Below are 12,716 nucleotides of genomic sequence, written 5' to 3' on the forward strand. Positions count from 1 at the left end.
CAGGCGGTGCCGCGGCCCATCGGCCGCCTCGCCAACGGGGGCCCCTCCCGCTTGCCGCCCGCGTGTGGGGCCGGCCGCGTGCAGGCAGGCCGGGCAGCCGGCGGCGCCCCGCAGTGCGCATGCCCGGCGCTACGTAGGGCACGCAGGCGGCGGCGCGGGGCCGGGCCTCGGCGGCGGCGGCGCCGCGTGACTCAGGTAAGGCGGCCCCGGGCCGGGCTCCGCGCTCCGCCGCCATGGGGTCCCGCGCCGCCATGGGGCACACCGCGGGGCGCGTGCCCGCCCCCTTCCCGTCCCGCTTCTCGTTAATGGCCTCGGCCCCATCGTGCCCCCCGAGAGGGGTGGCTGGGCCCCGTGGCCCCGGGCGTGCGGGGTCTGCGCTGCCCCCCGCGGGGACGGGGGGCCCTCGGCACCCCCTGGGGCAGGGCGGGGGGCCCGCGCCCCGGGGCGCCCGGCGGCTGGTTTCAGGCTCGCTAACCTTGGCTCGTGTCCCCGGCCGGAGCCGGGAGCGCGGCGTGTGCACAGCAGGGGCACCGGTGGGTGCCACCGCCACCGCTCTCCGGTGCGGGGGTGGGTGGGCGAGCCGGGTCCCCTTGCGCGGGGGGGGCGGGGGCCGCCGAAGCACGTGTGCGCGGAACGCGTTGAGCCCCGGGGCAGAGGCGCCGAGCTGGGCAACGGGTCTGGGTCTCGTCCGTCCCTGGTTCTGCACCTCTGCCGGCAGCCGCACAAGTTTATTTTGCGTAAAACTTTATGGGGCTGTAGGGCCTTTTGTAAGTGGGTGTGCCCAAAGAGTCTCGAAATTCTTCTCCTGAAACTGTTGGGGTTTGGTGGAGCAGGTGTTGCCGCTGTCCCAGTGTCTGTAACCTCTGAATGCAAATTCTGTCATACGTAAATAGCATTTTCGTTTTCTGTTTTAAGTTCCTGCAGAATTGTGATGTACCCAAACAGCATGCTAAATTCCTGGGCTCTGCCTTGCTGTTCTTTCCATCTGGGTTAACGTTCTCGTTACATGTTCCGTTCAGGTTTTTGCTAGAATGAGAAGTCTTTGACAAAGGCATTTATTTTAGCCGTCCTTGTCATTTGTAGCAGTGGGTTCCCTGCATGTGGTACTCGGAGGACTGCTGGGCTAATTTAGAAACAAATTGTTTCTATTTCAAGTTTCTAAGAGAACATTCTCATCAACATTCAAGTTCCCACTAAGATCTGCTCGCGGGAGGGAGTAAAATGATTCTTACTGCCATGCCTGATGCAGCTGACGCTCCTTAGCTGTCTGTGAAATGCAGAGGGTAATCACTGCCCCTTCGGGGCTCGTAGTTTGGACCTTGGTGATGGCACCTACAGCCCAAGTGGGAGACCAAGACTGTTGGGAGATCAAGCAAAAAAGGCACGGGAAGCTGAGGGTAAAAAAAGGTGACCTGTCAAACTCTCTGCAGGTTTCTATCAGGTGTGGGGAGAGAGCTTTGGTCTCATGAGCCCCAGTTTGCTGTTTGTTGTTCTGGGCACCAGTACAGTATCCATCCTCTTCCCGCTTTTGTTTGTAGAGCTTACAAGAAAAGGTCTCTCTCTCTAAACAGCAGTAGTGCTGGGATGCTGTGGGACCCGATTCTGAGCATACAGTCTAGAAAATCAAAGTTAAGCACTTTTAAAGTAGCAGGGGCTATCACAGCATTTGTTAAAAGTGCATGAATACATTTTAAGATTTACTGCTGCTGTTACACATTCATTGATCTGACTGTGTCTAATTGCTAATTAGTAACAACTGTAGGCACAGTGTGTGGCCTTTGAAATGAGCTGGCAACAACGCTGACTGACTGAGAGATGCTATTGGAGAGTCAGTTTTATAATGGAACTTCTCTGCTTCCAGAACTTGCTCATCTGAACAGCCTGGCCAGATGTGAACTGGCTGCTGCCTCGGCTGCTTCTGCTTCAAGCCAGAGAGTCTAGAACCTCACCTTCAAAGTTATTTTTTCTTGTAATAGTATTCACTTCTTTTATACAGAAGATGGCAAGATCAGGCAGGGGTTTATTTCTCTCTAGTCTTGACAGCGTTTTCATTTGTGAAAGTTGGGTATTACTGTAGGTGTGATGTAACAGAATTGATGAGGATTTTTTGCAATGTTTGATCAATTTTTTTCTTCCAGTGAAAATGAAGAATTTATATATTTTTATTGCTGTCCTGTTCATCCCATGGAGTTTTTCTTTGGCAAAGTATGATGAATTCGAGGATGGAGATGACATTATGGAATATGATGATAATGACTTTGCTGAATTTGAAGATGTTAATGAAGATGCAGTCACAGAGTCTCCTCAGAGGATCATCACTACAGAAGATGATGAAGAAGAAGCAACTGTAGAGCTTGAAGGTCAGGATGAGAATCAGGAAGACTTTGATGACGCAGATGCACAGGTAATGCCTCATCTCCTTCCTCTGTGTGTTTCCTAATAGTACCTCTGCACCTTTCTCAGCTGATCTTTTTGGATTTGACCTACCTGGCTTTGGATTTTTATGCTGTGTGTGATTTTGTCCCTCAGGAGGGTGATACTGAGAGTGAACCGTATGATGATGAGGAGTTTGAAGGCTATGAAGAGAAACCAGATGCATCTCATAGCAAAAATAAAGACCCCATAACAATAGTTAATGTAGGTATAAATGTTGATCTGCTTTCTGTTTGGTATTTCATCACTTTTTTTTTTTTTTAAGGTGGTGTGCCAATAATCTCATTGTGTACAAACACACGTGTAAGACAGAACCTGTCCTAAAAAATTTATTATTTAAATTAACAAGAGACAGTGCAGAAACAGGAGAAGTGTGGAGACAAGAAATACTTGAAATAATACAACAGGACAGCAGCAGAATACGATCCAGGTGTGCTAGCTCCCAGTTCCATGCCCTTCTGCATTGGTTGATGCTACTTTCCATAGCAACTCCTGAAGTAAAACTGCCAGGGCAGGTGCCTTTGGTCTGTTGATCTCTATTTTAAGCTTCTAGAACTCGGGTCCTTGGATCAATGCTCTATTCTGTATTCAAACTGAGAACCGCAGTTGGAATATAGATCATGAAATTCTTCGTTAAAACAAACTTTTTCAAACATAGTTTTGACGAAAGCGTTTTATGACTTAGCTGCTTTTACCCATATGACTGTGGGGGAGAAGTGGAGGAGCTAGAGTGATGACCTTCATTTAATCCAGAGAAAAACCAGATACATCTCAGAATGTCTGGGTGCTTTTTCAACATGTAAAGAAGAGGTTGCGATGATCATATGCTTACAGTAAACAGTGTATTTTTAGCTTGTCTATGGCTAAAGTTTCAGATTATAAATTGCCTTGGATGGTTTTTGAAGCAAATCTCTCTGTCCACCCTGCATCACCATCTTGTTACATCCCAAGAGAGTCCTTTACAGAATGATCCAGTGCTTGAGGTCTGTGTTTTTATTATCTGTAACATCTCTTTTTAAGTATTGTGGCTGGCCCTGGTAGTGAAAAGTAAGGTTTGGGTACTTTTATGACTGAAGGGTGATACAGTGATAGCAAAACAGCTAATTGTTCTCTGAAGATGGCAAGTCTGGCAGGCTCCCTTGCTCCCCCCTGCAGTCTGGCTCTTGGTAGTGTCCTGAAAATGCTCCTGGACACTGGGTGTTTAGATTTCAACAAGAGTTACGTGATGATCAGATAATGATGTGATGGGCAAGGCATCAAGCTCAAATAATCAGTGAGTTGAAATGCTGGGCTGTTGACTACTCTGAGGGACGCGTGCTAGTGCAGGCTCACTTGGAAGAGAGAACTATTTTGTTTGTATAGGCCAGGTATTTTGGGAATGCTGTTATCTGTTGTTTCCTGTAAGATTACTGTGTCCCAGTAGAGCTAAATGCATTATGTAGGCTTAGCTCTGTCCTGTTGCCTTTGTGAAGCTTATTGCTGTGTTTGGGATGAAGTTTCTCCAGTACTCTGCATTTTCCAAATTGTTTGTGTATGTGGAATCGGCTCGTTCAGTGTGTAAAAGACAGTCTCCATTCACTTACTGTAGGTCCCTGCTCACCTTCAGAACAGTTGGGAGAGTTACTACATGGAGATCCTGATGGTAACAGGACTTCTTGCTTACATCATGAATTACATCATTGGGAAGAACAAGAACAACCGTCTGGCTCATGCATGGTTCAATACTCACAGGGAGCTGCTAGAAAGTAACTTTGCTCTTGTCGGTGAGTTCCATAACGACTTAGATCCATTTTTAGTTTGAGTAAACCTGGTTTTAGGCCAGCATGTGGACTATAGAGGAGAGTATGCTTTCTGATGCAGATGTGTGACAGCACAAATGAGAGCTCTGTGTGTAGACAAACAGCGTGCCAGTCGTCTGGTATTGAAATTAATTATGGTGCTGTAGTATAAATTACTCAGCAGCATCACGGGGATATTGAAGTAATCCAGCAACAGCAGAGCTCTATACTGATGAACTTTAGTGTTTAAATTTGTGATTTTTAGATTGCAGTTCTCTTTCATTGTTGTTTTCTTCAGGGGACGATGGCACTAATAAAGAAGCTACAAGCACTGGGAAACTAAATCAAGAAAATGAACATATATATAACTTGTGGTGTTCTGGAAGGGTGTGCTGTGAAGGAATGCTCATCCAGTTAAAGGTAAGGATGAGGCAGTTTGTAGTACTGTTTACCTGTCACCAGTTTGCAGGTTTTAGAGGCTTTTCCATGCCAGTGTGAGCAACAAAGAATCCCAGCTCGACTCTTCTGCTCACATTCAGATACAGGGTTCTGAATATGTACACGTGAAGGGAAGACTGGTTGGACTAAAGATCCATACAGGGCTGTATTCTGCCCACCGAAGTAGGTAAGAGTGAAAGCTTACAGAAAAAGTATAGAAAGCTGAAGTATAGCATAAACAGAGGTAACTGTATGCTGAAGAGCCCAGCTGCCGTTTAGAGGGACTTTAGTTGGAGGAATGGACCAACAGGAGTTCCAAGGAAGTACGACAAAGACAAGTAGGAAGTCCAGCACCAGGGATGGAGTAGCCCCACATGTTGGTTCAGCTCCAAACTTAATGGAGCAAGGCCCTGAGAAACTAACCTAATGCAGAAAGTATGCCTGCTTTTGAGCAGTATAGGCGACTTCTAAAGCGCCCTTAGAAGATGTTTTTCATAGAATAATTTAGCTTCGAACTGTCCTATTTTTTCCTTGAGCCCCACTGCTATCTGCCAATGAAATGCTGCACTCTAGGTATATCGAATTATCTTCTTCTTGTTTACAAACTTGTTTTTTTAGTTTCTTAAGAGACAAGACCTGCTGAATGTTCTTGCCCGGATGATGAGGCCAGCTTCTGACCAAGTGGTATGTACTCAGCCATTTAGATTAACTTTGATAAATTGTTTAATTCCTTTGGTTCTGCTCTGCTGCTTTTGATTGTTCTTGGCACACACAAGTGAACTGCTAGGTGTCTTTCTATACTATTCCCAGTCTTCCAGTTCAGTAACTGTCAAAACAATCTGAAAGAATTGTTTGTGTTTCTTTTCTGCCAGTGGAATGCAAACTGCTGATGTCTGGAAATTATTTCATCTATGGTGGTTATTGTTTGAGTGGTTTTGTGAACAGTCTATCATGCTTCAAGACCTCATCTTGATAAAAAGCGGTTTTACAATCTGAAATACTTAATGATTGCTTTTCTGTCTGTTCAGTCTGCCTGAACAGAGCTGCTTAATGCGTATGCTGGCCTGGATATTACACCCTGTAAAGTTACTTTCTGCCTTGCTTTTAGAGATGAGGATAATCTCATAACTGCGTAAGTGCCAAGAGAGGTTACATTTGGAAGAACAATGGCTGTGTGCACTCTGAATACTCTTTCCATGTATCTATAATTGTGTTTACCCATATCTGTTAAAAATACTTAATCTAGATGTCAGCAGTTGTTAATAAACAATGGATATCTGCACTGCGAATGAGTCTTACAACTCTGCTGTTCTAGTCACTGTTGTTACACTCAGGCATTATACCAGAATACTGAACTGAGTACTCAATACAGTTTAAAAGTACCTTACCTTAAGGCACATTGAAAAGTTTTAAATCGGCAACCTTTACCTTACCTGTGTATGGCCTCACTTAATCTTTGTTCTACGAATCAAAGTGTCAGACAAACACTGAAGTCATACTGTGACACAGGTCTCCATTTGGCCCATAGTCTGAATGCAGAGTCGTATAAATCTGATCAGGGCTAATAACATTCTGTCCCACAGCAAATAAAAGTAACAATGAATGATGAAGACATGGACACCTATGTATTTGCTGTTGGAACGAGAAAAGCACTGGTGCGACTTCAAAAAGAGATGCAGGACCTGGTATGTAAGTTCATGTTGGGAATACTAACATGATAAATGATAGGATGTAAGAACCTCTGATCTGTAGATGGCTTATTTTCTTGGGAACAGTTGAAAACTTGTGACTGACCTGTTGAAATCTTCTGTGTAAGACATTTTCATCTAATGGATGGAAGTCTAATGCTATCAAACACCTGAAGTACTAGCCAGCTGCTGTCAGAACTGCGGGAAAAGACGCAATCAAAAGCAGCTTACATCTTCCTTCTGGTGTAGAAATCATTTGGGAGGAGGCTGAAGTATGTTGTCAGGATACGAGTGTCGCTTGACCTCATTTAATTTGCACAAATGACTTTCAAGGATTGAAGAGTGGACATAATTAGCAATATGTGATATGGAAAGTTTGTGTCTAAGTCATCTTTTATGCAATCTAAAATTAAAGCTGTCCATATGGTCGAGCTCCGCAGCTTGCAAAAAATCCAGTGATAACAAGCAGTGGTTTGTGAATCTTTTCTCTCATAACTTGTCTCAAGCAACAGCACTATAGAAGGTTGATGGGATGCTAGTTGATTTTGTTCTGTTATCAAACAATGTGAGAAAAGCCTTAATCCACTTTGAGCATTCCAGCGTGGATGTATTAGAATTGTTTTATCTTTTACCTTAAAGTACTGACTATTTAAAAGACTGGTGATACGACATGATTTACCTTTTACATTTGGAATGTCCCCAGCCAGACTGGCGTGACTCAGCTAAGTGTAATTTTTGTAGTGTTTCTTTTCAGGTACTTTTAGGAGTCCCACTGTGCTGGAATGGTTCAGTCTAAGATATTTACAAGCTTGTGTTTATGTTTATTTCTTTCCCCTTGTTCTCTTTGAAACAGAGTGAGTTCTGCAGTGATAAACCTAAGTCTGGTGCAAAATATGGGCTTCCAGATTCACTGGCTATCTTGTCAGAGATGGGGGAGGTCACAGAGGGAATGATGGATGCTAAGGTAATCTTGAATGAATGAGTACGAATCTTCCTTGGTAACCCTGGCACTGGCTTCTGCAAAAAAGTTCTAATCTTTATCTCCTGTAAACATCAGAACAGGAGAGCCAAACAGCCCTAGTGAGATCTAGAGAAATCAAGATCCTAAGAAAGCTTAAGGGCTGGAAGAAGCACGTAATTCTCATGTCTTTATTCCTGTTACATATCAACATGAACTGCAGACTTAAAACTGCCTTTCAAAGCCTGGAAGTTATCTTTTAACAGCCAAGTTCAAAGGAGGGTGGTGATGGTGTCTGCAGGTCCTCAAAGCTGACATGTTGCCAAATTAACTGGAAAATCTGCAATGAGTTAGATATCTAACGTCAGCATTGCTCACACTAATTCCATGTATTGAGGTCCATTCTATAGCAAAAGCGAAAAAAATAATTGACAGTTTAAATTTCAATGTCATTGTGGCAAGCTGAGCATAGCAAGTTTCTGAGTGATATATGGACACTTTGGCAAGCCCATATGGAGTGGGTAGGCTGCAGATGGATTGGTGTTGGGAAAAACTAACCCCATTTTCTCTTTTAGATGATACATTTCCTCACGCACTATGCTGACAAGATTGAATCTGTCCAATTCTCGGACCAGTTCTCCGGTCCAAAACTTATGCAAGAGTACGTATAAAGCTAGATCTCTCCTCCCTGTAGCTATTGTAACACTAAGCAAAATAGAGGCTGACAAACTCATTTGCAGTGTGAAGCCTGCTAGAATGCACACAAAGAAATTGGGAGCAAAGGTGAAACAGGTGAATAAATACACTCCCTATGCTTCCAAATGCTGCATTAGTTTAGAAGATCAAGGTGCTCTGTTGCCCTAATAATTATTTTTGCTGGTTATGCTGTAGTTGGGGCAGCTACAAATTTCAGGTAACACGTAGCAGCTACAGTGTGCACACCTGTATGGGAAACAACGGAGTAATCCCACTAGAGGTATACAGCATGTTAGAGTTTAAGGGCCAAGAAATAACACTGCAGGAGGAGAACTCAATACATTAACTCAGATGTTATTTGAATGCATTGAGTACTAGGTTTAAGTCAAGTCTGGAGTGTAAAAAAAATGAAAAAACAAAACGCCAAGGCTGCTTGCCCTTCTCTAGCTGATACAGCTCAGCATTCTGCTGTTGAATCCATTGCTTGGGTACGTTGTTCAGGTTGATTTTCAGCTGTGCTTCAGAAATACATAGCAGCAGTATCTCTTCTGTTTCTCAAAGCCTCCTAGTCTTAGAGAACGCCTCAGAATTGCTAAGTGGTGGGTGATTTATCTTATCTATCATGTAGGTTTTTGCAAGGGTGTATTATGCTCACAGGCGTATAAATAAATGATTCATATCAAAACTTGAAACTGTCCTCCAAAAAAAGGAACATGCTTTGATTTAATTATAAGAGAGCAGTACGTGTACCTTGTACTGAAATTGCTAGGCTTTAGAGGATCTGTGAGATGTAGGTCTGACTTTCTTACACTAGAATACTGCAGAGTTTTGAATTCTTCCGAAAATGGTTTGGTGGGGTTTTTTTCCTAACTGATATTTATAGAAGATTTATAGTAGTATGAACAATGGGGCATATGTACAACTGAATGTCACTAAAAAATATACAGCCCCCTAAGGGGCTCAGATGACCTCTGAACTGGATTGGATGGTGCTGTACATTTTTACATTAATGCCTTTTCACTGGGTGTTTTTGAGTAAAACTTCAGGACTCTGAATAGTGTGGAACTATTACACAGCCAGGCTTTTAATCTTGTTTATTGTATTCAAGTAGTTTGCAAGCGTCTCTTGGTTCTTGACAAGGTTTTCCCTAACATTGTTAGGTGCTTTATATGCCTGTATTTTTCTTTACTCATTCCAGTCACTTTTTTTCTTTCATACCAGGGAGGGTCAGCTTACAAAACTGCCCGAAACTAAAAAGACACTTCTGTTTACATTTAATGGTAAGAGAACTGGTGTATGCATATAGAGGGGCAGTAGTGTTGTGCATTATTTCTGCACAACACATGCTCAAGTTCTGTCATCTGTGGAAGATGATATATAACTAATTACTTCAGTGCATGTAACAGGATCATTAATTGATTAACCAGGCAATAGAAGGCAGTAATAACACTGGGGGCTGCGTGGCACATCATCGTGATAATAGCATACTTAGTCTTGCTATTACTGATCTTACTTTGTACTCTTATATCTGCTGGTGGTTGTATTAAGTCACCATTGGAAGATGGCTTCTTTTTAAGTTACACACCTTGCAGCTGGAGCTTGCACAGTTACTTGGTTAACCCTGGTTTGAAATAAAACCAGCCTGTTGGGAATGTATTCTAGGAAAAGTCCATAGTCCTCTTCAAAATTCAAGGCCATAGCTCCAAGTGAAGCTAATGGTAGAGCCTGAATTCAACCCCTATTTTTGTATTCTGTACCAATAAAACTGAGAAGGATTGTGTGGGGAAAATGCCTGTTGCTGTGTGAGGAATCTAAATGCAATCTCCAAAGCTAAATGCCTTTTTTAGTGATGTCATAGAATCATTTAAGTTGGAAAAGACCTTCCTAAAGAGGAGGATAAGAACATCTTTATTTCATGAATGTGAGCAATAAGGAAAGATTTTTCTTATACATCTTATACATCTAAATACATTATAGCAAGTAGAAAAATTCTGCCAACCTCTCTGAATTAACAAGAAACACTTTATCACAGTGCCTGGTTCAGGCAACACTTCCCCAAAGGACATGGAGTCTTTGCTGCCTCTGATGAGCATGGTTATCTACTCTATTGACAAAGCAAAGAAGTTCCGTCTGAACAGAGAAGTAAGTAGAGTATATTTTTCTGTCTTCTGAATATTGTATGAAACTGCAACAACTACCACTGGATCCTTAATCTTAAGATTGGAAGCCTTATGTTTCTAATACGACTGCCAGAGATACTGCATCCTGCTCTTGGGGAAATCTGTATTAACTGCATTTGCTTTCCTCTGTGAAAAGGGTAAACAAAAAGCTGACAAGAACAGGGCTCGTGTGGAAGAGAACTTCCTCAAACTGACCCATGTGCAAAGACAGGAGGCTGCCCAGTCCCGTCGAGAAGAGAAAAAACGGGCAGAGAAGGAGCGAATAATGAATGAAGAGGATCCTGAAAAACAGCGTCGGCTGGAGGTGAGGTGGACTTTCAGATTGTTACAAGCTATTGGCACATATGTCCTGTGATACCTCCAGGGCTGCCTGTAGATATACTGGCAATGGCCAACTTGATTTCTTATTTGCTGGAAGGAAAACAACTTTGAGGGTATATGCTGTTGCTTTCTGAAACATGCAAAGGCTCCCAGTGAGGAGCTAGCTCATGTAGTTAGATGTGAACCCAAGTACTGGAGGTCCTTTAAGTTTGGCTCTTCTGAAATGATCAGCTTGCTCTGAAGAGATCACTGATGTTCACTCAGATCTCTATGTCCTTGCCTGCAGGAAGCCGCTTTGCGGCGTGAGCAGAAGAAACTTGAGAAGAAGCAGATGAAGATGAAGCAAATCAAAGTGAAAGCTATGTGACTCCATTGTGAGAAGCATCTCAGTGCCACCTGCAGACTTTCAGTTCACAGGGTACAAAGACCTACTTAACTCCATAATCCTACGCTTCTTTGAACACTAGTAGCCATTACGAGAAATGTTCCTTGCATTGGTGTTACTTATTTAAGTATTACAGCAACATGCAGGTGTATGTAGAGAGCTTTGTCTCAGCAGTTTTATTCCAGGTGGTACAAATTTTTGCTACTTGTCTGTTTGGAAAAAAAATAATGCAATATTCTTGAATGCTTTTTGTCATTTGTTCTTTAAAAACGGAAGATTGTAAACCTGTCCACATGTGCTGGTAACATATTCACGCTTTGGTTTTAAGGTTTGGTTTTAGTTGTTGGGAGGGAAGGGGGGAAAACTAAGGGGAAGAAAACTGCACAATAAACATTTACTGTGTGTTTATTTGCATCAAGCTTGTAAAGGCACAAAACATAGAGCCTTCCATACACAGTATGGATTCTTCAGGGATTTAAGCCCAGTAGAATAGAAGTGATTTTTACTTTCTTTTTTTACAAACAAGGGACTGAAACAGTATTAGGTCACCTGTGGACATGACTGGCATATGTGTAAAACATACAGATGGGTTAGATACAAGGGAATGGAATACATCAATAGTTTCCTCCTTGTGATTTTGAATGCTGCAAGCTTAATACAATGTGAAGTCTGTAACGTCAGCATGGAGTTTGTTCAGGAGTGAGCACCTGGTGAGTTAGCAGCTTCAGTTAGCCTTCCTTCAATACCAACTGCACAAGTTTGCCTCAAAAGCTTCTCCCGTTCTCAGCAGCTGCTGCCTAGTTCACTTCAGCGAGATGCTAGATTTGGTGATCTACAGTTGCCAGTTTCCCCAAGCAAGTAAAAAAGTTTCAGAGGATGTGTATCCTCTTCATCTGGTAAATGATCATTTCAGGCTTCTTGACTATAAATGGGGAGAATGAAGTGGATGCCCCTGTGCACACTTTGCTGAGAGAGCTCTGCATTTTATAAATGCTTCACGTCTAGAAGGCATGATTGTTGCTTGTAACAGACTTTTCAGTTTTGTGGGGAAACAGTTTTGCATTTTCTTGTTCAATACTTTGTGCAAACTTGCAAACTGAGGCAATAAGAACGAGCTGCTGTTGAAACAGAAATTCCTTAAAACTTTTTGTTCCAGCATGGGATACTTCACACCGATTTAAATGCAAATGTCTGTAACCTGGTACATGCAAATACGTTAATTTTATAATGGTTGGTAAGATTATTTAAAACCAAAACTAATGTAGATAATGTGAAATTTTAGCACTATTTTGCTTTAAAGATTAAACTGGTATTGTTTCACAGAGGTCTCTGAAAGGAAGTACTAGTTTGTGCTCTTTAGAGGAAGCAGACAGCTTTCCTGAAGTCCCACACATTTGTGGGCCACGGCAGCTAATTTTGTAATACGAACATTCAAATGAACAAATCTAATGGAGAGTAAAATATAATTGAAACACTTCACCTGCCTAGTTGGCTGGACTGCGTGTGCCTTTCATCTAAAATCTCGAAGAATGTGAATCGTCTGTGCTGGGGAGGGCGCAGTGCCGGTTTAGTCACGCAGGAGGCGGCGCTCGCTGCGCGGGGGCACGGCGGGGCGCCTGTGAGGGCGGCGGCGGGCCGGGGGCGGGTCTTCCCTCCGGTGAGGGCCGGGGCAGGTGGAGGCGGAGGACTTGCCCCCCGCGGTCAGAGCCGGGGCCGTGTAGGCGGTGCCGAGGGCGGGTACGGCGCGTTCCCCGTGCCCAGGGGGGTGAGGGGTGCGAGCGGCCGGGCGGACCGCAGGGACGAAGCCTCGGTGGCCTTCTGAGGGAGCCAACATGGCGC

General features: G+C 43.6%; 1 protein-coding gene across 1 annotated transcript; it reads left to right on the plus strand.

Moving 5' to 3' along the window:
- The first annotated feature begins 80 nt into the window (after positions 1-80).
- Positions 81-12,197, plus strand: CCDC47 (coiled-coil domain containing 47). Its single transcript, XM_037411288.1, has 13 exons — positions 81-195; positions 2,139-2,404; positions 2,530-2,637; positions 4,022-4,196; positions 4,510-4,631; positions 5,268-5,333; positions 6,233-6,334; positions 7,191-7,301; positions 7,871-7,956; positions 9,213-9,271; positions 10,024-10,133; positions 10,308-10,475; positions 10,779-12,197. The coding sequence occupies exons 2-13, from the start codon at positions 2,144-2,146 to the stop codon at positions 10,857-10,859; spliced, it is 1,449 nt and encodes a 482-aa protein (XP_037267185.1). The 5' UTR covers positions 81-195; positions 2,139-2,143; the 3' UTR covers positions 10,860-12,197.
- Positions 12,198-12,716: the final 519 nt, after the last annotated feature.

The sequence above is a fragment of the Falco rusticolus genome, chromosome 18, assembly GCF_015220075.1.
Source record: "Falco rusticolus isolate bFalRus1 chromosome 18, bFalRus1.pri, whole genome shotgun sequence".
Taxonomy (NCBI): domain Eukaryota; kingdom Metazoa; phylum Chordata; class Aves; order Falconiformes; family Falconidae; genus Falco; species Falco rusticolus.